The 22947-nt window shown below is 45.0% G+C and overlaps 2 protein-coding genes and 1 non-coding gene across 5 annotated transcripts in view; 1 reads left to right on the forward strand and 2 right to left on the reverse strand.

The window, feature by feature from the left end:
* The window catches only part of SF3B3 (splicing factor 3b subunit 3), a 33257-nt gene extending 25598 nt beyond the window's left edge, over positions 1-7659 (reverse strand). Inside the window, exons 1-6 of one of the 2 annotated variants that reach the window (XM_020963532.2) lie at positions 7532-7659; positions 6285-6424; positions 5190-5516; positions 3823-3995; positions 3171-3312; positions 764-876 (exon numbers count right to left, since the gene is read on the reverse strand). In XM_020963532.2, coding sequence (XP_020819191.1) covers positions 764-876; positions 3171-3312; positions 3823-3995; positions 5190-5516; positions 6285-6354 — 825 coding nt within the window. In that variant the 5' untranslated portion in view covers positions 6355-6424; positions 7532-7659. Of the gene's footprint in view, positions 1-763; positions 877-3170; positions 3313-3822; positions 3996-5189; positions 5517-6284; positions 6425-6686; positions 6777-7531 lie in introns of those variants that run through there. The other variant, XM_020963533.2, reaches the window with a different exon arrangement.
* On the reverse strand, positions 4445-4526 carry LOC144456075 (small nucleolar RNA SNORD111). Its single transcript, XR_013484981.1, has one exon. It is a non-coding gene; the product is annotated as a small nucleolar RNA SNORD111 (small nucleolar RNA).
* A 488-nt stretch (positions 7660-8147) lies between the features above and the next one.
* Positions 8148-22947, forward strand: part of COG4 (component of oligomeric golgi complex 4) — a 31359-nt gene continuing 16559 nt past the window's right edge. The window contains exons 1-9 of one of the 2 annotated variants that reach the window (XM_020963545.2): positions 8148-8329; positions 10757-10839; positions 13042-13156; positions 14018-14192; positions 14959-15152; positions 17341-17446; positions 17984-18141; positions 18929-18987; positions 20926-21059. In XM_020963545.2, the coding sequence (XP_020819204.1) occupies positions 8168-8329; positions 10757-10839; positions 13042-13156; positions 14018-14192; positions 14959-15152; positions 17341-17446; positions 17984-18141; positions 18929-18987; positions 20926-21059 (1186 nt within the window). In that variant the 5' untranslated portion in view covers positions 8148-8167. The remainder of the gene's footprint in view (positions 8330-10756; positions 10840-13041; positions 13157-14017; positions 14193-14958; positions 15153-17340; positions 17447-17983; positions 18142-18928; positions 18988-20925; positions 21060-22947) is intronic. The other variant, XM_020963546.2, reaches the window with a different exon arrangement.

Consider the following 22947-nt stretch of genomic DNA (forward strand, 5'->3'; position numbering starts at 1 on the left):
AAACAGAGGCCAACATTTTAGCCACAGCAAATACTACTTTGGAGAAGGAAAACAAAGCAAGTATCTACCTTTTCAAAAAACAACTCCTGAACATCTTCTAGAAAAGCAGCTGAATTCTAACTCTACTGCCCCACGTCACCAATAGCTGCCTCAACAATATTACTTATAAAGACTGTGGCCAGTGTGTCATTTTGTAACAACTCAACCATATTTGGGCCTCAGAGCCTGATCAGATTCAGAGAGGTAAGTTTTTGTCTCCAGGGAAAAAAAATTCAGAAAATCATCATGAAATTCATCATTTCAGGCAAAGAGCAAAGCCATCATATACAACTGGCTTATGACACAAGGCATTATTATCTATCAATCATCTAGCTATTACTTCTTTTACTTTCTCCTCCCCCAAGTTCTGGATGTTATTGTTGGTGAGAATTTATATCTCATTAAATTTTTTTCAAATTTCCCCAACTAAGTTCCCTTCACCCACACCGAAATCCAGAGACCACCTTTCAAAAGCTTACCCAAGCATCTTCTTGTTTCCCAAATTGCAGGAAATTTCCTCTACATCAGGGTAATGAACCTTACAAGTACTCAACATGTAGTACTGAAGGTTACGACCTAGCAAATCCTATCAATTTGCTGTTACCCTTTTGGTAACAATAATAAAAATAAGTTCTCTTAGCACATACAATAAACTGTTTCCTTCTATGTTCCTTCTCCATTTCTATTCCCAAATAGCTCTCCCCCTGGTCCCAAAAGGTCTCACCCGCCTCCTAGGAATGGGACATCTGATATCAGGTTGATCACCAAAGTTCTTATAGGTGATATAGTTTTCAGAGCAGATCAATACACCACTTGGGCCATCTGAGCCTCCAGGCACTGTAGGATGAAGCAAAACATGTTAATGAGGCCAAAGAATCTCAAAATCTTAACAATTCCCTCTCCCAAAGGCAGACCATGGCTTGACAAGGAGAAATTTACCACTGAGTTATGCTCTTAAGCTCACTATCATAATAGTCTATCTTGTTGACATACAAATGCAATATGCACCTTTTTAAGGTTAGATAAGGGCAGAGTCAAGTGCAATGTTTGTGGACCTATGAAACGGGTGGCAGAACAAAATCCTCACAAATCCAAAGGCTATGACAACAGGCTGGAGCATACAACGTGGACATGTGAAATCCTCAACTCCCTGCCAAGTTTTCATCTGTACTAGTTTCTAAGCCAGCTCCCTCCCTGTAAAGGAAAGTGTCAGGCTAAATGGCCTCTAAGGTCTCTCTTCCAGCTCTAAATCTATGAGGTTTCTCTCCTCTATTTTCAGATCAGAGTCACGAACCACTTCTCATGACATACACCTGGTCCCTCAAACTCTCTCAATATAGTACTTGTATATACATGTGTTCTGAGACCATTAAAATACTCCAAATGAGTTTAAATTAGTTTTTGCCTAATTCAAAAGAGATGATAAACTCCAAGGCAAGAATCCTATGAACTGTACCATATTCCTTTATATCCCTTGTAATACTTGGCAGAATCTTAAATACAGAAGGTGCTCAAAAAAAATCTTTGTTCGGGATAATGTAGATTTTCAAAGGACAGTAACTTTTCCCAAAGAAAAGGTTCCTTTCTCATCTTCTTAAATACACAATTCCTACCTCCCCTTCCCCAATAGTTAGTTTCCTCACCTAAAAAAATTTAAGGAGAAAGGGTGATGGGCAATATAACCCTTAAGATCTCTGCCAGTTCTAAAATACTTGTTTTAGCACCATTCCTTTTCTCTAATGCTGAACCCAATGTTCTGTAAAACTTGGACTCAGTCAAAAGGCCACACCGAGGACCTAGAAGGCCACAGGTGGCCGCCAGACTACAGCTTTTATCTCCTGACATATTGTTGTTTGTCCTTTTGGAGGAGGACCATGACATTAGGAAGGTGATGCCATGACTTGCATGTGAACTCAATTTAAGTGAGGGAGGGCTGTGCAAAGTCACCAGCCTCACTTTCTCCTCCAGAGCCATCTGTGTCCAATGGGCAGGATATAAATCAGTACAGCTAGAGACACAGTGGGAGACCTTGGTCTTTTAAATCTAAGATCTTTCAGTTCTCACTTGGACTGAGGTACTGCCCATTCAGCGATTAAGGCTAATCAAGAAAAAAGTCAACGAATGGCCCCTTTTACCTAATCAAAAAAAAAAATCAATCTGGAAGGGGGAGTCCCTTAGGGTTTCTGGCCAAAAGAAACAATTACTATTTATATTCACTGAGTCATCAAGGCCTAAAAACAGGCCACTAAGTGGACCTGGACCGGGACTTGTCATTGGCCAAACAATGAAGCACAGTGAATTTGGTTTAAGGCAAGGTCTTTTAAGGAAGAAATCTAGACCAAAAACCCCAAGATATCTGGCAAGGATACAGCCGTCAAAATTTATATTCCTTTGGGCAAAGCACCCACAGGTAAGAGTATGACACCCTATGTGGACAGCAGGAGAGGAGCTCCTGACAAATTAACAAGAACTGAACCCCACCCCCCTTTCCCTAACATTTTCAAAAACCTTTCCTCCTGCCTTATAAACACCTTGATTTCCCGTGTTAACACATACACACACACTCTCACTCCTTCCACTTGACCCTACCAATTACCCCCAAATTTCTTTCCTTTCACTCAATAATCACGTAAAATGTGCTCTACATCTACTTTCTATCCATTCATTCCCCCTCCAGACCTCACCGTAATCTAGCTTCCATTTTACTGAAATCATTACATAAGGCACACCTTCAGATGTCAACCTATGATCCCATGCTCTTCAAGGTGATCTTCTTAAATCCAAGGGCCTTATCTCAACCCTCATTTTCTGCTATCTCCCCCTCCACATCATATCGGTAACAAATTCCTTCTTGAAATGCTTCCCACACTGGGTTTCACTGACACTTAACTTCCTGTGGGCATCTTTTTTCCTTGCTCTCCCTCCTACCCAAAACCTATCTTTAGCGCTCCCCTTTGATTTCTTCATATTCACGACTTCAGGGAACTTCATCAACTCTGTGGTTCCCACCTCTCCGGATCACTCCCACGCTAAACTCATTTCCCTCACTCCAGCCTGCCTGAGGCCAGGCCAGGCTGAGAAATGGGCCATGAGCTGAGGAGGGGCAGGAAGCAGCTCGAGGGAGATGATACCTGTGATGAGGAAGTTGCCGTGCTCCTCCAAGGGCTCGCTGTATTTTCGCACCACGTGGTTTAGCCCTAGATCTAACTCATAGAAAGTGAGGGTTTGCTGGGTATTGGCTGCCGCTTCTCCCGTTGGATCATTGTCTGCTTCCTGCAAAGAACAAAAAGCAGAGAGGAACAAAACCAAGCTGGAGCCACGTGGTAGTACACCTGCCTGGCAGAATGAAGGCAGGCCCTTCTTCTATATCTCAGGGGGTTCACAATGGGTTTTTCCCCAGTGTCTGCATTATGAGGTTATAAAATCACTTTTCCTCTCGTTGATGTTGTCTAACCTCTTCTATCTACAGCTTGTTTGTGCAGCTGCTTTGCCTGTCATCTCTCATTAGACAAGAAGCTCCCTGAAGGCAAGGATGTCTTCTGCCTCTCTTTGTGTCTTCAGTGTGCAAGATGAACGTTCACTGATTTGGGTAGACGGCTCAAATCAGAGCCTAGAACACTTAATACATGCAAATCAATTCCTAAACACTTCAGAGTAAAAGGCAGCAGCCCACTATGGAGAGGGCGAGACAAGGAGCTACACAGCAGAAGGCACTCTCTAAAAAATGCTGACCCAATGTGAAACAAAGGAAGAGAAGGAAAGCTACTCTACGGTGTCCTTTACCTCATAATCCATCTCCAGACAAGCAAACATGGGATTTTCAAATCCAACATCTACTCCAACCACATGATAAACCAAAGTATTGGCCTTGTGGGCTTCCAAAGGGGAGGAAATGGTAAGCCGGGCAGCAGCATCTCTGTTAAGAATGTAAACCAATTTCTGCTTTTCAATGGCACCTGAAGGTGAAGACAAAACACACACATGAGCACCCCATATCGTCTGCATCAAAAACAACAATTACAGAATTCTATGCAGAGCTCACATACCACGAAGATGACAGGATCACGCAACGTAAAGCTGAAAGGGACCTCCAAGGCCAGCTAGTTCAGGCCCCTCCTTGGACATGAGATAACTGAGACTCAATCATGCAACTTCTAAGTGTCAGAGACAGGACCTGACCCCAGGTATTCCTGACCATAAATATCATTTCAACAACTGTCTCTCTCCTACAATAGATCTACAATACCATACTTTCCATCTGTTTGTACTTAGCAACTTCTTTTAAAAATTGGCTTGTGTGTTCCTATGTATTTAAGGTAATTTGGGACTTAGTGAAAAATTATTTTCAGTCTAAGATCAACTATTCCCATTATTTCAGGAATATTCAGTGAGAGTTTCCCCCTCAAAGCCTGATCAGTTATACAACATATTTTCTCCAGAAAAAATCTCAGAGAAGAGACATGAATGTAAATCATCATTTCAGGCTGATGAAAACATTTATACCCAAGGTCAAAGAAGCCAACTTCCTCCCTAAAACAGTCATTCCCTCTCTCTACCACATCTAAAATGAGACAAGCTTGTTCTAGAGGACGATGGGTGGCTATGAAAATTACAGAAAGCAGAGAAAGGATTTATGTTGACCCTACCATTTAAAAAGACAGAAGTCACTACTCTACTATTGGGATATGACACATTTTACACATCAATAACTAGAATTGGGCAATAATTATACAGTAGGACAGCTAGGTGGCACAGTGAAGGAAATGCCAGGCCTAAAGTCAGAAAGACTCATCTTCCTTGGTTCAAATCTGACCTCAGATTCTCACTGTGTGACCCTGGGAAAGTCATTTAACCCTATTTGCCTCAGTTCCCTCATCTGTCAAATGAGCTGGAGAAGGAAATGGCAAACCACTCAGTATTTTTGCCAAGAAAACCCCAAAATGGGGTCATAAAGAGCTGGACACCACTGAAACAAGCAAACAAATTGTAGAGGTGTATTGATATCTTATCAAGAGAAATTCCCCATTTTCTAATCAGGTTAACCTACACAGTCTCAGAAACTAGAATTCCCAGCATATAGCAACCTCACCTTAAACTAAGCCATCAGTACAACCAAAACTATATAGAACCCAGTTGCAAAAATCACTTACTAATCATGACAGCTCTGCCTTTGGGATCAACAGCTAAGAATTGTCCAGGTACAATTCGGCGGCACCCACTCTTGCCAAAAGTTTCCTGATGGATCTTCTCAAACATGTTCTTGGATGGCTGATACTCCAGGATGACAATTCGGCCTGAGTCACTGCCAACGACAATGTAATCTTTTGTACCACCTGTCAACCTGAAGGCCATGAGGGATCTGATAACACCAAACACTTCCACAGTCAATAGCGTGTGCACCTTCCCAGTGTTGGGGTCAGGCCGGAGCAGCTCCAAAATCTTCCCTCGAGACACAACAATCTCTTGTTGTTTGGTCCCTAGATTACCAAAGAGGAAAGAAGATGATCACAAACAATCAACAAAATCTACCTGAAAAAGGAACACAGAAGTGCTGACAGACCACGGCAAATAACAAAATGCATTACAAATTCGTTTTATTGTATGTATTTTAAGAGGTCTCTACATCACTGCAATGAGGGTCCTCTGAAATGTACTTTCTTCTCACTACCTGGAAATCCCTGGCTTCCTTCAAGACTCAGCTCTACCTTCTACACAGATCCCCAGTGCTGCAAGTGTCCTCCCTCCCCAAACCACTTCATTTTCATTGTGGACACATTCTGTATACGCCATTTTATATATATATACACGTGTCTGTCTCTGCTCCTTGAGATCGTGTACTAGTCACTTTCTTTCTAATTCCCTCCAATCCAGCTTAACACACAGTAAGTGCTGAATTCTTACGGACCAATTTATACATCCTATCTCCCCAGCTAGACCAGTTCCTTCAGCAAAAGCACTGGTGGTCTTTCTTTCTCCCACAACACTGTGGGGATCAATGAACACTTACCCAACTTCTAATGACTTTGGAAATATCCTGGGAGACAGGAAAATATAACCTTGAGGTGACCTGTTACTACACCAATTTTAGAGATTTTGAAGCGGATTAGGCTAATTTACATTTGCAAACTGCCAGCTCTAGCCAATCCCACCAGATGACTGAAAATTTATCATTTGTTAGTTGGTTAGACAAAAATAGAAATGTTACTTTGTTTTCAAACTGGAAAAACCATGGCTAGAGAACTCACCTGAGAAGTTGCCATGAATGGCAAAGCTGATACCAGTGGCTCGCTGCAAGGTCAAGTTGTACAGGAACATGGTGGCAAAGTAACAGGGTCACACAGTACCTCTGAATTCAAGTTTCAGTATAGACCTGCTCCAACATGCACTAAAGAATATGTAAAAAAAAAAAACACAAACCTGTTAGTTTCAAACCCCCGCTTCGTCAGGATGGTAGGTGGGTGCATAAAACAAAAATTTTTAGGTTTTTTTTTCCCTCCAATAATTTGAAGGAGAAAGTAACGTAAGCCTTTCCAAGCTCTCGTTTCTTCCCAAAAATATTAAACCAAGGATGCAGCATAGTGTCCACACTAAGAAGCACTCCCTCTTCAAGAGAAGATTAACAAATTCGTTCCATCTTAAAAGAGTACCTGAGCTGGATCAAATGTCCAGAGGCACACTGCACAGAGCACTGAACCTGGAGTCAGCTCAGACATCCGGTAGCAGCTACGTAACCCTGGGGGAGTCCCTTAACCTCCTCCATCCTGTTTCCCCATCTGTAAAAAGCAGGCAACAGCACCTATCTCTCTCAGGGTTGTTTCTAAGAAAGAAACAAACGTTATGACAGTGCCTACTATGTGCCTGGATACTACGCCGCGCACTTTACTAATCTCGCTCTCTTCGATCTTCACTACAAGTCTGGGAGGTCGGTACTACTAGGATTCCCATTTCACAGATCAGGAAACCGGGGCTGGCCGAGGCGAAGCGCTTCGCCCGCAGTCACACAGCCAGCAAGGGTCGGTGGTGGGGGTTGAACCAAGGAGCCACCACGGGGTCTCGGCCGCCCGCACCCCAAGCCCGCTGCAGGCGGGCAGCAACGGCCGGATAACGGGCTCGGGTCATCCCTCCGCGGTCTCCCCCTCCGCGCTGCGCCAAAATGCTCGCCCCGGGCCCTTCCCAGACTTCCCGCCCCCTCGCGGGCCTGCGGCCTTCCTCCTCGCCCGACCTTCGCCCCGGGGGGCCCCTCACCCCCCTCCAGTGAGCAGCCCGGGGTGTGCTCAGGCCAGAAAAAACCCGAAGGGGCGCAGGGAGCCCTCCCGCCACGCCTGCCGCCCCCTCCTCACTGCCCCGAATAAGGCCCACGGCCTGAGGCCTAGCTTCCCCCGCCCCCGCCGCCGGCCTGGCCCGCCAAGCCCTCGAAGCGTCGGTGGGGACCAGCTCCCCTACATCCCTCCTGTCCCCCGGGGTGCACGGGCCTCGCGACGTCGCTACTTACCCCGCGGGCGGGCAGGATGGCGCAGATATCCGACGGATAGAGATTCCCCCCCCCGCCACAGGGCCTAAGCCGCCAAGAGCTCCATTCCGCCAGCTTCCTACATTCGCCGCCCAAAGGAGCCAAGTGCGCAGACGCCGAGCGAGGACCTTTCGGTCCCGCGCCAGAGGGAAAGGAGGTAGCCGACACCGCGCCTGATCCGTGGTCCACCTCTAGCCCCTCCCCCACCGTCATTTTGAAAATTATTTAAAAACAATATGAAATTCCTCCTTCCCTCCTAGCAGAGGCACAGATACTCAGGAATCAAAGTGCACCATTTTATATGTCAGTGACGGAAGCGTCTGGCATTTACACCGAGTGAGATTGTGTATGCAAAGCAGTGCCGACCTTGAAGCGCTATAAAAATGACAGTTGCTGCTCTTGTTATTATCATTATACAGGGTGCCCAAAAGTCTTAGCGCTCATCTATGTCGTTAAAAGCTTAAAAGTGCACGAGGACTTCGGGAACAGCCCCAGTTAAATCATTTTTTTCTCCATTCCTATTGTTACAGGCACCTACCTAGGCAGCCACACCCGCGGGGGAGGGGAGAAGGGAGGGGTCCTCCGTTGCGCCGCCGGAACTGCGGTGTCGGCACCAAAATGGCGGACGGGAGCTCCCCGGTCAAGCTGTTGGGAGGGGCGGCGGTGGCGGCTGAGGGTATGGGAGGCGGCTGCTGCTCGGAGCTCTCTGCCGAGCTCATCCGCTCTCTGACCGAGTTGCAGGAGCTGGAGGCAGTCTACGAGCGTCTTTGCAGTGAGGAGGTGGGCGTCCCACCTCCCCTCTCCCCGCCCCTCCCCGGGAGGCCCGGGCCTCCCTCTCGCCTCCGAGCCCTGGGACGGCTCGGGGACGGGCGGCTGGGAGGGGGCGAGGCCTGGAGGGGTGTGTGGTGGGGGAATCAGGGAGCCCCGCTTGCTGCGTCTCACGTAATCTCACCCAGCCTCAGTTTCCCTCTACATAAAATCTTTCTGGTACTTAAAGCGCTACGCAAACGTCAAGTTTCCTGTCATCGTTCGGGACTGTCTTGGGGGTGGGGGGCACGGCAGCCTCCTCCTGCGATCTGGTCGGGGGCCACATTCTAAGGACGACCTGGGAGTGACCATTGGGCGACGACCCTGGAGGCCCGGTCATCCTCCGAACCCCTAGCGCCGGCCCGCAGTAGGCACTTAATAAATGCCGATTGATTGATTAGTGTCGTGGACCCCATTCGGCAGTCTGGTGAATCCAGCCCTGGACTCTTTCTCAGATCGATGCCTTTAAATGCATAACGTAAAATGCGCTGGGATTACCAAGGAAAGCAGTCACGTCGAAAGTTTTCCAAACATTAAAAAAAGGAAAAAAAGATCAGACACCCAGCCCCTGCACACACCAAATGGGGTCGTTTAGACTGAAGAAAAGAAAACGTGGTAGAACTTCCAAGTATTTGAAAGTATATTATGAGGAAAAGCAGACGTCATTACATTCAATAAACGCTAAGTGCCTGCTATGCGCTAAGTACTGGCAACTGAGGCCTCAAGGCTTTTTTCCGACCCTGGGATCAAAAGATCTCCCTCACCCTTCCTCCATCACCCTCTCCCCTTCCACCCCTCCCTGGGTTTATCTTAGTAATTAGCTTTTCCTAAGTCCTGTCTTAGGCAGGGATATATTCACCCGGCTGAGAGCCCTGTGTTTCAAGTCTTTTAGGAGTGGAAAGGAGGGAATCTGCAGATTTGTTTGATTTTAAAATAGCAATGTGCACTTTAAACTGCAAAACCGCCTCACAGTCGTTTACACTTGAAAGTTTCCACACACAATAATGTTATTTAACATCACTGTGTCTCTTCCTCCATTTGTCTTTGCTTATGTTTTTCCTTTCACATAGACCTTTGATAGTCATGCATTCTGTTGTTTTTGTTATTTTTTCACTAATACTTCTTCACAAAAGTTTTTCCACATTTCTTTATATTCCTCATACTTAAATGACATCATTGCAGTCTATTACATTGATATACCATGGTCTATTCACTGACTGAGTGACTGATGTACCATGGTGTATTCAACCATTCACCAACTGTTGGATGTATTTCCAGTTCTTTGCAATCATAAATAATATTGATATATGTGGGTGTATATACATATGTACACATGTATGTATAGGTACACAGGAATATTTATAAACATATATTTGAATATCTGTAACTGTTAATAACACTTTTAATGTATATTCCCAATAATGGGATCATTGAGTCAAAAATTATTATTTTTGCCATTCTTGCTATGTACTGCCAGATTGTCCTCCAAAAGCCCAAATGTTCTGTGAAACTCTTTGAGGCCTCTTGCCTGGATTTAGATAGATCTCTGTTAAATGCCAGAGTCTATCAATTGGAGCCTCGAGACCTCTCAAGCTGAGAACTTTACTTTCTCATCATATGCACCAAATTCACTATTTACTGCCTGTCTGTCATGTTCTTTACCTAGCAGAAGTAAGAATCCTTCCCTCTGGTCCAGATTGGGCAGCTACATAGGGAACAGTGAAAAGATCATGAGAGCATAGATCTGGAGCTGGAAATGACTTTAAAAACCATCTAATACACTCCCCTTATTTTACAGAGGAGGAAACTGAGGCTCAGAGATGTTCAGTGATTTGCCTGAGGTCACACAGTAAGCAGCAAACCTAGGTCTCCTGGCTCCGAGATTAGCACCCAGCCAAAGCTTCTGTTTAAAGTTAGGTGTAAAGGGCTAGTTTAAGCCCATGCCAACTTATTGATCTCTTTGGGGATGATCAAACCTTTATGAGCACCAACTACAGCAGTTAAGTGTACCCCACACAAGATTTTTAAAGCAATTATCTGCTTTTTCAGGTTTGGTACATTTGACCTAGCATTTAACCACCATGCTAAGTACCTCATTTGTTGAATTTGTCAAGATTTGTAGGAGTCTCCAGGGGCTATTAGAGTTTTATTTTATATATACCAAATGTACTTCCGTACTGTTTATGGTGAGTTTTCCCTTGAAATCAGACTAAGCTATATTAATGGAATTGGATGGGACCGTGCTTTTTGGCTTTTAGAAAATAATGTTTGTAGTTGCTGTGCATTTCTTCTCGCTGTCCCTCTCTCCCCTAAGTACATGACCAATGTTGAAGATCTGAGCTTGTCTCTTCAGAGATGGTGTGAACCTGGAAATGACATGAGCTTTGCTGTTTGTTTCAGAAAGTAGTGGAAGAAGAGCTGGATGCCCTTCTGGAGCAGCAAAGCACAATCGAGAGCAAGATGATCACCCTGCATCGGATGGGGTGAGTGAGCCCCTTTGGCTCGTCAGGGACGATTCTCCTGTCACAGGGGAGTAGAATGGGAAGAAGCCCTGGATGTGGAGTCAGAGAACCTGCTTTGTGGAAACCCCATCCCTGCTGTGTCCTTAGTCCCTGTGTGACCTTAAAGAAGCCGCCTCATCTCTGTGAGCCTCAGTGTCCTATCTGTGAAGAGAGGGAGTTAGGCAAAGTCAGCGAAGTCAGCGCTTCTTAACCTTTTTAGTATCATGGACTCCTTTGTCAGTCAGGCGAAACCTAGGAACGCCTTCTCAGAATGTTTTTAAATAGGTAAGATTAAAAAGCAAACCAATTTTATCGAATTAAAGATGTAAAGGGCAGCTAGGAGGCTCAGTGGATAGGGTCCAGCCCTGGAGTCAGGAGGACCTGAATTCAAATGTCACCTCAGACACTTACTAGCTGTGTGGCCCTGGGCAAGTCACTTTACCCTGTTTGCCTCAGTTTCCTCATCTGTCAAATTAGCCAGACAAGGAAATGGCAAACCAATCCAGTATCTTTGCCAGGAAAACCCCAAATGGGATCACCAAGAGTGAGCTACAACTGAAACGACTGAACGACAGCAAAAAAGACATAAACGGGGCAGCTAGGTGGCTCAGTGGATAGAGCACCAGCCCTGGATTCAGGAGGACCTGAGTTCAAAGCCAGCCTCAGACACATAACACTTACTAGCTGTGTGGCCCTGGGCAAGTCACTTAATCCCATTACCTAGCCAAAAACAAAGGAAAAGAAAAAAGAAAAAAAAGAAAGACATAAACCTTGAAGTTTCCATTGGATAAATTAGCGATTTTGTTAGTTTCTTTGTTATAAATTTCTGGTTGTGTTTGGGTCTGATTATCATCTCCATGCAGACGACTCACAGATTTATATACCTAGATCCAGTCTGCCTCCTGAACTCTATTCCCACTTCACTAACTTCTTCCTCTTGATTTCAAATTAGATGTCTCAGAGACATCTCAGAATTCACACTTTCTAAAACAGAACTCATTAAATTTCCCCCCAAACCCCTCCTCTACCTGCCTTCTCTATTTCTGTCAGACCCCACCATTTTTTCTGTCTCACACATTCTTAACCCTGGCATTATCATTTTCCTCACTCCCTCTCTGTTCATATCCAATCAGTTTCCAAATCTTACTGTCTCTCCTGCCACATCTTCTCTTGTGTCCTTCCCCTTTCATGTACAATCGCAGCCATACCTTTTTTTCACCTCTGTCAGACTCTGGCAGTGACCTCCCAGTCAATCTCCTTGCCTCATGTCTCTCCCCAGACCAGGCCATCTTCCACACAATTGCCAGAGTGATTTTTTTCTTCAGCACAGTTCTGACCACTTCACTCTCCTCCTCCATTAACTCCTGTTGCTCCCTATCACCTCAGGGATCAGATTGAAGTTGAAGTGTTTTATACCTAGTCTTTCCCACCCCATTATACTTTACTGCACTTCCCACACTATGTAGTCCAGTCAAACTGGCCTTCTCTGTGTTCCTCACACATACAGCACTCCTCCCCTCTCTTCATGCATTGACCATCCTCCATGCCTCCGGGGCACCCCTTCCTCAACTCTGCCTCATAGACTCCCTTGCTTCTTCAATATTTAGCTCAAGCCCCTCCTTCTAAATAGAGCCTTTCAGCCAGAACCCTCCCTCCCTGAGAGAGATATATATATATATGTGTGTGTATGTGTATATATATTGTATATATATGTGTATATATATACATATATATATATGTGTGTATGTGTATATATATTGTATATATATGTGTATATATATTGTATATATATATGTGTATATATATACATATATATATATATATGTATGTATTTTACTTAGTCATACGTGTGTATATCGATGGTGTCAGACTCAGAAGCAGGGACCACTAAACCATACATGAAGATCTCTGCAGACTGAAGATTGACTCAGAAAACCACATATTAACATCATCTTTGTTCTATTGTATTTTTATTTATTTTGTTAAGCATTTCCCAATGACATTTTGATCTGGTTTGGGCCACACTCAGTTATGCTGCAGCTACATCAGTGGCCTTAGGCCATGGGTTTGACTCCAGAGCTGTGCTGGGGATGACCAGGGAGTAGAGAAAACACAGACAAAATATCTCCTAAAACTTAAATATTATGGCTCTTTTGCATATCTGCTGTTCATATGTGTTTGCAGCCCCAACCTGCAGCTGATTGAGGGAGATGCGAAGCAGCTGGCTGGAATGATCACCTTCACTTGTAGCCTGGCAGAAAATGTCTCCAGCAAAGTCCGTCAGCTTGACCTGGCCAAGGTAATCAAATCATGTTTTTGTTGTTGGAGGTAGTATTGCCTAGAAGAAAAGCCGGAGGGTCAGGAGATGTCTCCGTTAAGTTTGGGTTCTCAGTCTCGGTTTCCCCACCTGGAAATGATGGGATAACTCTTCTTAACCCATATTTTCAAATTCTGTGTTAATCTTTTCTGAACATGGTTGCTTGCCTTCAGTTGTTATAGTGAAGGTCCACCTAAGGAAAAACTATTTAATAATTAGAGCTATCTAAAGATAAAATGGGCTGCTTCAGTCAGTTCCATTTCATGGCAGATCTCCAAATTGAGGCAGGCTGGCTGTTGTAGATAGAGTGGATTCCTCTTCAGGTGGGGTTTGAACTAGATGACTGTGAGGTCAGTCCCTTCTCTCTGGGAGTCTGACCTGGAGATGGAGTTCAGCCTTTTCTCTACCTTCATACTTCATAGTGATGTCATTACTTTGTTTGAAGTGTTATTCATTTCCAGGATATTAATTATCCTCAGATATGTGTTCCCAGATAAATATAGCCATATTTTAATGTAAATGCAAATTTCATGTCAAATATATTTACTCATGTTATTTTTATTCTTGGCTTCTATTAAAATGGATTGTTGAGCTGACCATATAAATATAATGTTATTCCTCATATTAATATTGATCATTATCAATATTGCTTTGAATTATTGATCTGTGATTGATTAAAACAGTAGTTGTTGAGCTCCCACCACACACTTAACATTGGGAACTGAAGGTGATGTCATACTCATCCGAGCTCTTATCTTGTGGAGACCCCCGGCCCTTATCTTGTGGAGAAATTCATTTTCATAGGCATGGGAAGTGGTTTCTAAACACCAGGTCTCATTATAGAATCGCCTCTACCAAGCCATCCAGAGAGCTGACGACATCTTGGACTTGAAGTTTTGTATGGATGGGGTTCAGACGGCTTTGAGGAATGAAGATTATGAGCAAGCAGCTGCTCATATCCACCGCTACCTGTCTCTGGACAAGTCAGTCATTGAGCTTAGCCGGCAGGGCAAAGAAGGTGAGCTCTCCCCAAAGTTGTGTCTGTAGTGTTGGCTGCTGGATTTCCAATTCAGTTGTTAGTTCTGAACAAAGCAAGCATGTGTGAGCTTAGAGGATGGAATTGAGTGGGATGGGGCAACCAAAAGTCATACAATTATAGGCTTTAGAGTTGGAAAGATCATCAGAGTTCCTATGCTTCAGTTCCCTCGTGGACAGATAAGGAAATGGTGGCCCAGAGACACTATGTCCCATTCAAGGTTACCCAGCTAGTAAGTAGCAAAGCTGGGATGCAGATGCAGGCCGTTTGGCCATCTTTTCCCAGTGCTTTTCTCCTGGCTTCAAGCTACAAAAGAAAATGATACTTCTGGAGCACAGTCACTAAGCTGTTATTATGACACCGTTTAAATTGGCATTAGGCCCATGACCATTGTGTGTACCGATAAAATATCTTTCAAACCAAGTCTTAGACACCTTTTCTTACTAGGTAAATTTTGCAGCTTTCCTGGTGTTTTTGTTAAGAAAAAGTGTCTTGAAAGGCAATTTAATACAGAAGTAACACAGTTTTAGGGAGAGGTCTGGAAAAGCCATATGTAAGAGTAGAAATGAAACTGAGAATGGACCAGACTGGACTTTCTTTCCCCCTCCCATTTAGGGATCTTGTAAATCTCTGATAATAGGATAAGATGATCGAGCCCAGACTCTTAAGGGTCTTGGACCTGATAGTAAGGTATTCCTTTATTTTCCTTCTCTCATTTCTCCTGTCTTTCCTCCCACCCTCCATACAGGCAGTATGATTGATGCTAACCTCAAGTTGCTTCAGGATGCTGAGCAGCGTCTGAAGGCCATTGTGACAGAAAAGTTTGATGTCGCCACCAAGGAAGGGGATCTGCCCCAAGTGGAGCGATTCTTCAAGATCTTCCCTTTGTTGGGTTTACACGAGGAAGGGTTAAGCAAATTTTCAGAATACCTGTGCAAGCAAGTATGAGCTCAGGTGGTATGGTTGGGAGGGACGGGAGCTCTGAGCTAGAATGGGCTGAGCTTAGTGTCTGAGGGTACTCCCTGTCCCCAGGAGGCATCCCACCCTTCTTTCACCTTTTGCTTATCCCCAAGGCAGGATGCATGCACTCTCTGGATACCCGTTGACACCCACCTCTTCCCACAGGCCAGGAAGAACTATTGGAAAACTTAAGAGACAGACCATAGTGTTAGCCTATCCTCAGCACATCCAGTCTTCTCCTTCAGCTCTCTGCTTGTCTTAGGATCAGCAGAGTTCCTAATGAGTCAAAGCTTTGTAAAGTCCTGTGCCAGGCTGCATTTAGGTGAAACAGACAGGTCCTATGGCTCTGGGTAGTAAACAAGGGCCATGTTTGCCAACGTAGGGGAAATGTCTCCCTCCCCTTCCCCTCTTCCTCCACCTCCTGGATGAAAAGTGAAGCAGAGTGCTGGCTCTGGAGTTAGAGGACCTTCAATCAGACCCCACCTCTCACTCTAACTGCCTGGGTGACCTTGGGCAAGTCATTTAGCTTCCCTGAGGCGCAGTTTCTTCATCTCTCGATTGCAGGGGTTGGACGAGGTAAACCTACAAAGTTGATCTTATAATTATCTTAGAATTCTAGGTCTATGATATAATAGGTCTATGAATAAATGACTCACTAAGAATAGCCCTTCTTACTAGAAATTCTCCATCAGCATCCTGAGTTTAAGGAGCTTTTCCTGCCCCGGTCAGTTAGAAATATTTCTCCTAGTATTATCCCCTGATTTTCTCATTAATTGAGTAGAATTGACAAGTCAGACTTAGGAAGACCACTGAGGCGTTTTGCCTGGCAGTAACTGTGTCTTTTTAGAACATAGTGAAACTCAGAAAACTAAAGTTTAAAATTATATCATATTGGAAGGAGGACAAAAGATAAGGAGAAAACACATACAGTTGCAGCAGCTTCAGCCTGACCTATTCAGAGAAGCCGTTGACATTGAAAAACAGGAAATGGAAAAAAGACAAGATTCAGGCCTTGAGTGTGACTATTTCCCATAAAAGTTTAACTGTTATAAAGTAGTTGCCATGGTGAGAATTCCCAAAGGCACAGAAATTATCTTAGCAAGCACTTGAGTTCTTTGTCAAGCATAGATAGGGGACAGCCAGATGCCATGAGTTTAGAACACAAACTCATTATGTAACATTTTGGAGGTGGTTTGCAGAGGGTTATGAGGAGCAGCATCTCAGGAAAGAGTGAAGATCAGGAAAGGCAAAAACAAGTCTGCAGAAAACTTGGCAAAAGACCCCACAAAGCCACGTCATCCCAAGAGCGCTCATAGGTAACCAGGCAGGCCGGGAGTAGGCATGACATAAGTCAGCATTTCTGTAATCTGCTTTCATCATCACTGCAGCAACACTACATTTGGAGAGGCGCTGCAGACAGACAGCGAGTTGAGTCTAGAATTGAGTAGGAGGGAGAGAGCAGGATGAACTCTGTGTAGGAAATGGTGCAGTGCTTCTAACGACGCGAAGTTGTTCTCCGGCAGAAAAAACTCCCCTTTTCACACCAGTGTTCTCCCAGTAATACTGTTCATGTATGAAAATATATGTACTATATGTATGAATCTTGGACCACCACAGTCTTGGAAGTGTCAGAGTTGTAAGTGACTCACAGGGTGATGGAGAAGTGAATGCTGGGTGCAAGTCAGATTTTAGAGGAATAAGGCATGTTGTCAGGGAAATAAAAGTCTGAGGAGAAAAGGAGATGGTCTAGTCCCATAGCAAGTGGACATCCTGAGTATTTCACTAGTGCCCCCAAAATGCATAAAGGCCTAAAGGAAGGCCTCTGTTGCATCACACAGAATGAGAAAGCATGAATGGGCTGTGGTCTCTGTTGCTAGAAGGGAGACCCACATTGACAGAATCACGGATCCATTGATATATGTATATGTGCGCATGTACACACACACACACACACACACACACACACACACACACGTGCAGAAAATGCTAATCTCTGTAAATTAAAGATGAACTGCCTTTATGTTCTAGGCCCTTCTTTCCCTGTGTTGGCCATTGGAGAAATGGTGAAATTGGAAAAAATAGGCAGATCCAGGGGCCTTGTGCCAGGGAGAATAGCAGTAGTAGCTCAGGTGAAGATATAGTTATCATTTGGGGTTTTGCTTTTCTTTAGGTGGCAAACAAAGCAGAAGAAAACCTGCTTCTCGTGCTGGGGACAGACATGAGTGACAGAAGAGCAGCGGTCATTTTTGCAGATACCCTAACACTTCTATTCGAAGGTAGCCCTCTCTTCCCACCTTTCTGAAAAATTCAGACACTCCTGTTGTCTTATTGAAGATATGCGTTTTGGGATTTCTTCTCTCCCCTTTTTGTTTTTCCAGTAGAACTAATCTTATTTTTAACCTAATCTGCATAACTTGCTCTAAGCCAAGCAGGAATGAAGGAATTTATATATTGACTTTTTAGAGAAATTATTCCTTCCTGGCAGGTAGTTCTTTATTTCCCATTGGTCAGGTCCTACTGCTCATCTGATGTTTTGACCTTTTATAATTACTGGAAACAAATGCTAAGGCAATTTAGTCCTGAACTAAATTACTAGAAGGAAAGTAACATTGACCAGGGAATAAGAACTGAGTTATTGCTAGATTTGTAGTCTGGCTCAACTTTGGGTGAAAGAGTTTAGAGTTTGAGGGGACGAGGAAAATGGGCGTGTGTGTGTGTGTGTGTGTGTGTGTGTGTGTGTGTGTGTGTGTGTGTGTGTGTGTGTGTGTGTGTTACGAACTTACAAATCCAGCCTTTCATTTTCTCTCACCCAGGAATTGCCAGAATCGTTGAGACCCACCAGCCTATTGTGGAGACCTATTATGGGCCCGGCCGCCTCTACACCCTGATCAAACACCTGCAGCTGGAGTGTGACCGGCAGGTGGAGAAGGTGGTAGACAAGTTCATCAAGCAGAGGGACTATCACCGCCAGGTAAAGGGTGAGAGTGGGGCAGATGCCAAGCAGACCACACCACAGGAGTGGCTTACCTCAGCCCTGGCGGACTCAGAGTTAACAGCGTGGAGGGGACAGGAGAAGAGGCCTGCACCTCTGTACAACTCCAGTAGAATTAAAACTCTGCACTTGTCTGTTCTAAAAGAATGTTCCGTAGCTGAGGCCTGAGAAGGAAAGACATGAGAAGTGTCAGGTTGTTCATGTGGCCTCACTAGAGCCTGGTGTCTAGACCTGGCTCCTCTTTACTGCTATATGACCTTGGGAGAGTCATCTGACCCCTCATTCTCACCTTCCTCACCCTGCCCAACCTACGTGCCAAGGCTGTTATAGAGTTCTTGAAATGAGATCATGTACATACAGGTACTCTGCAGAGCCCATGGATGTTGTACAAATCCCGTCAAAACCGCTCTCTCATTTGTGAGTGAATGTGATTGAATGAAAAGGAAGGTTGTAGACATGGTGCCGTTTATTGCAGAATTTGGTGTTAGCAGCCCTTGCAGCAGGGAGTCCTAGACTTTGGAGTTCACTACTCCCAAGTCAGTTGCTGCTCTGTCTGTGTCATTTTGAGTGTAAGATTTATCTGAGAATGCGTGGGCGTCACAAGGAACCAGAATTAACCAACTAGTTGGTCATTGTAGAAAGCAAGAGATAGACCAGCAGGGTGTGCCCCAAGATTGTCCTGATAAATAAGCCTGTTGCGAGGTAGCCGGGGGGGGGGGGGGGGGGACCCGGGTAATGGTGTCCTCCTCCCTTCTTGTGATTGCAGTTCCAGCTGGTCCAGAATAGCATGATGAGGAGCTCAGCAGCAGAGAAGATTGAACCCAGGTAATAAACCTTCCCTTCTTTAGCCTGTAGGAATGCAACAGGAGGATGCAAAACTTTTTCAGGACAATGTGATCTTTTTTTTTTTTCAAACCCATCTTTTAGAAGTGTTTCTTATTCCTAATTAGCATTGTTGCTTTATGCATATGGAGTTATTTTTCATGGTGGAGGTAAGCATAATAATATTTCTCTGTGTCTTTCTCCAAATATGTTGTATTAGTCTCTTCCTGTTTACATGTACTTATTAGAATTTTTGAGACTATACAGCATGTTCTTGGTTTTTATTTGTTTGGACATACATTTTTATAGAAAAATTATTTGCTATACTTTATTTTTATTTTCATGAGAAACCACTTTTATCAGTATGAGGGAAATCTTTTTCTGCTTACTAAGTTGAATTTGGAACAAAAAAAGGTTAACTCTAAAATGTCCAGGATTATTAGCATGTAGCTAATGAAAAAGTTCTCAGTTTTCCTGACACCTTCTGCTTTGATTCTCTGTCACTGAAAATTGGGACCTGGGAACCCTGTGGAAGGTACTAGAAGAGTAAGGAGATATGTGTGGCAAGCAGAAGTTTTTCATGACACGTGAAAATCTGATTTCTGTGGAAGTTTAGTGATCTGCCCCAAGTAACCTAGCTGAGTAGTGGTATGGGGCGTTGGGGGATGGGGGCTTGGAGAGGGAGGGGAACTGCCCCAGACTTAAGATGTCATCAGTGCAGGGAAGTCCTGGTATGGACACAACTGCCTCTCATGTAGACCAGCAACTCATCTGTATATTACAGTCTTACAGACATGAATGAGAGAAAAAGCATTTATTAATAAATGCACTAAAAGGTTAAGGGAGCTGCTGGGGTCACACATTTCATTTGTATCAGATGCAGAATCTGAGCCTTTGTCTTCCTTGCTTCAGAGCCAGCCCTCCATCCTATACCAAAAGCCTTCATACTCTTGGAGGCCCCAGATGAAATTGGGAAATATTGAATTAAATCTAAAAAAAAATACAGTAGAATACAGTAGATAAATGTAAATGTGTGGTTTTCTAAGTCAGTATGTGGCCCTAGCTGCCTTTCCTCCTGCACAGCACAGAATATTCAGTTTGAGATTCTATGTGTTCCTGAAGGGAAGTGGTATAGAAAATATAGCTGCACTGTCAAATAGCTCTGCTCTTCTGAAAATGGGGAAAGACATTTGCCCAGTCAGCGCAGGCCTTCCTGCTCATGGTACCCCTTTTCAGCTGTGTGTCTATGGTTCGTCCTTAAGGGGAGACACTTGATGATGGTCCCTTGAGAAGCCTGACAAATCCTGCCTAGTAGAGGGGAGCTCGGCGAAGGCGCAGGGGCTCCACAGACATGGAGTTCTTCCATTGAGATGAGGTGTGGGAGACCTGCCTGGTGGTTCAGGCAGAGAGCACTGAACTGACTCAAGAGGCCTGAATCCCCTAGGGCTTTGGCTGTGCCACTGTCAGACTGTCATTGTACATGAGTCACCTCTCTGCTTTTCCCACCTGGCCTATGCCGTGTCTCTTCCAGAATTGTAGAGAGCATCAGAGGAGATGATGGGAAATGGGAAGAACTAAACCAAACATAAGGTGGCCTGACATGGATAGGATCTCCTGCTGTAAAATTTGGGACCCAGACAAGCCAGGGCTAGCTGATTTTAGGGCAACAGCACTTAAGACAACTTTTTTGTCTCCATGGCTTAAGCAAAGCAAAGGAGACTTGTCAGTTCTGCTCAGTACCCTGTTGGGATTGTAGACTGCCAGCGGTGCTGAGGAGCCCTGCAGACTGCTTGTAGTTAGTGGTTGACCTGTCAAAGCTTCCTTTGTGAGATGACGGCTATCTGGCTGAGTCCTGGTCATTGGGGCTCTGACGGGGTGGGGTCAGACTGTGTTCTTCACACCTGTGTGTCCTGCCACCCTAACATTTTCCCTGCTTCCCAGGGAGCTGGATCCTATTCTGACAGAGGTGACTCTGATGAACGCACGAAGCGAGCTGTACCTACGCTTCCTCAAAAAAAGGATCAGCTCCGATTTCGAGGTGGGCGACTCCATGGCCTCAGAAGAAGTGAAGCAAGGTCAGACTCCCTGAGGACTGGGCAAAGAGCGGGACTTTCTGAAGTCTCACACTATTGATATAAAATGAAAGAAACCTGCTTAGCTGTGCTGGCCTAGGAAAAAGGGCTCTGAGGAAGAAGTCCTAGGTCAGGGGTGCGGAACCCGCATCCTCGAGGCCACATGTGGCCCTCTAGGTCCTCAAGTGTAGCCCTTTGACTGAATCCAAACTGCACAGAACAAATCCCTTAATAAAAAATTTTGTTCTGTAAAGCTTGGACTCAGTCAAAAAGCCACACTTGAGGACCTGGAAGGCCACATGTGGCCTCGAGGCTGCAGGTTCCCCACCCCTGTTCTAGGCTGATAGGAAGGAGGAGGTGAAAGGGGCAGTAGAACTGCCCCTGTATTTTGTAGGGGAGGAAACTCGGGCTCCCAGGGGTGATGAGGTTGGTCACAAAGGGAATGAGTGGAGGAACCAGGGCCAGAATGTAAAAGTCTGGTATTTTTTACCCCATATCACACTACATGGACATTAATCAGTTATCTTGGATAAAGGCACAGATGACATCCGTATCAAATTTGTAGGTTTGGGGATCAAAGCTTGGGGGGACTCCAGTTGAGAGAAGATTCAGAAATATAGTGACAGCCTAGCTGGGACATCAGGCCTGGCACAAGGGAGCTTAATAAATACTCACTGCTTGATTGATTGGGCTGAAGTTAATAAGATGAAATTTGAAAGGCATAAATGTAAGTTCTTATACTTTGATTTAAAGAAGCAAGTCCAAGATGAGGGGGGAATGGCTAGACAATATTTTACCTGAGGAAGATTTGGGGGTGTAGGTAGACTGTGAGCTCATTATGAATTGACAGTTTGATTTGGCAGCCGTGAAAGTCTGCAATCACTAGCTCGTTAGGAGGGCCGTGATGTCCACGACAGAGGAGGTGATAGATAGGACCTCTGTTCTCTGCTCCTGTCAAACCACAGTTTTGGGTGCCCCATTTTAGAGCGGTTGTTGAGCGACAGGCTGAGGAGCATCTGGAGAAGGCAACAAGGACAGTGATGGCCTCGAGTCCAGGCCTTAGAAGGGTCAGTTGGAGGAACTGGGAGGTGGTCAGTCCAGAGAAGAGAAGCCTTAGGGAGAACTTGATGGCCCGTTTCCAGGCCTTCAGAGGGCCTCAGAGAACTGAGAACTACAGGTGGAAGCTGAAAGAGGCGACTTTAGCCTCGCAAAGGCTAAAGAAAAACTTGCTGACTAGGAGAGCTGTCCCATGGGGGAACAGGCCTGCTGCAGGGGAGGTTTGCTTCCCCTGGTTGAAGGTCTGCAGGCAAAGCTGGAGGGCTGCTGTCAGGCAGGTCGTAGAGGACATTCTTGTGTAAGTTTGGGGTGACCCCAGTGGCCTGTGAGGTGCCTCCCAGCTCTGAGATTTGGTGACCTTTACTGCTCTGTTTTGTGGTCATTGCTCCTATTGCTGTATGTTTTTCACAGGGATAAATATCTGTAAAGAAATAGTCCAGTGCCATTTATGTTTTTGCTTTTCCCATGCTTAAAAAGGCATGCATCTTTCAGCAAATATTGGGGAAATAGCTGCGGAGTCCCTCTTGGCAGACCCAGCTTCTCTTGGCCCAGCCTTCCACTGACCTGGGTATGTGGCTTCGGGTTCACTCTTGGCTCCTCACTCTCCCTCACTGCCTACAAACGGTCAGTTATCATGTTCTGTCCATTCACCTCCTCAGCATCACTTACATCCAGGTTCTCTCTGTTCACATGGCCGTCACCTTGATCCAGCCCTTCTCTTCTCTTACCTGAACTATCGTAGGCCTTTGTATCCCCAGCACCTAGCCCTGGGCTTGGCACATGGGTCCTTAATAAATGCTTGTTAATTGATTGATTGGTTGGTTAACGTGCCTCG

This window comes from Phascolarctos cinereus, unplaced genomic scaffold, assembly GCF_003287225.1.
Source record: "Phascolarctos cinereus isolate Bilbo 61053 unplaced genomic scaffold, phaCin_HiC Scaffold_2;HRSCAF=192, whole genome shotgun sequence".
Lineage (NCBI taxonomy): Eukaryota > Metazoa > Chordata > Mammalia > Diprotodontia > Phascolarctidae > Phascolarctos > Phascolarctos cinereus.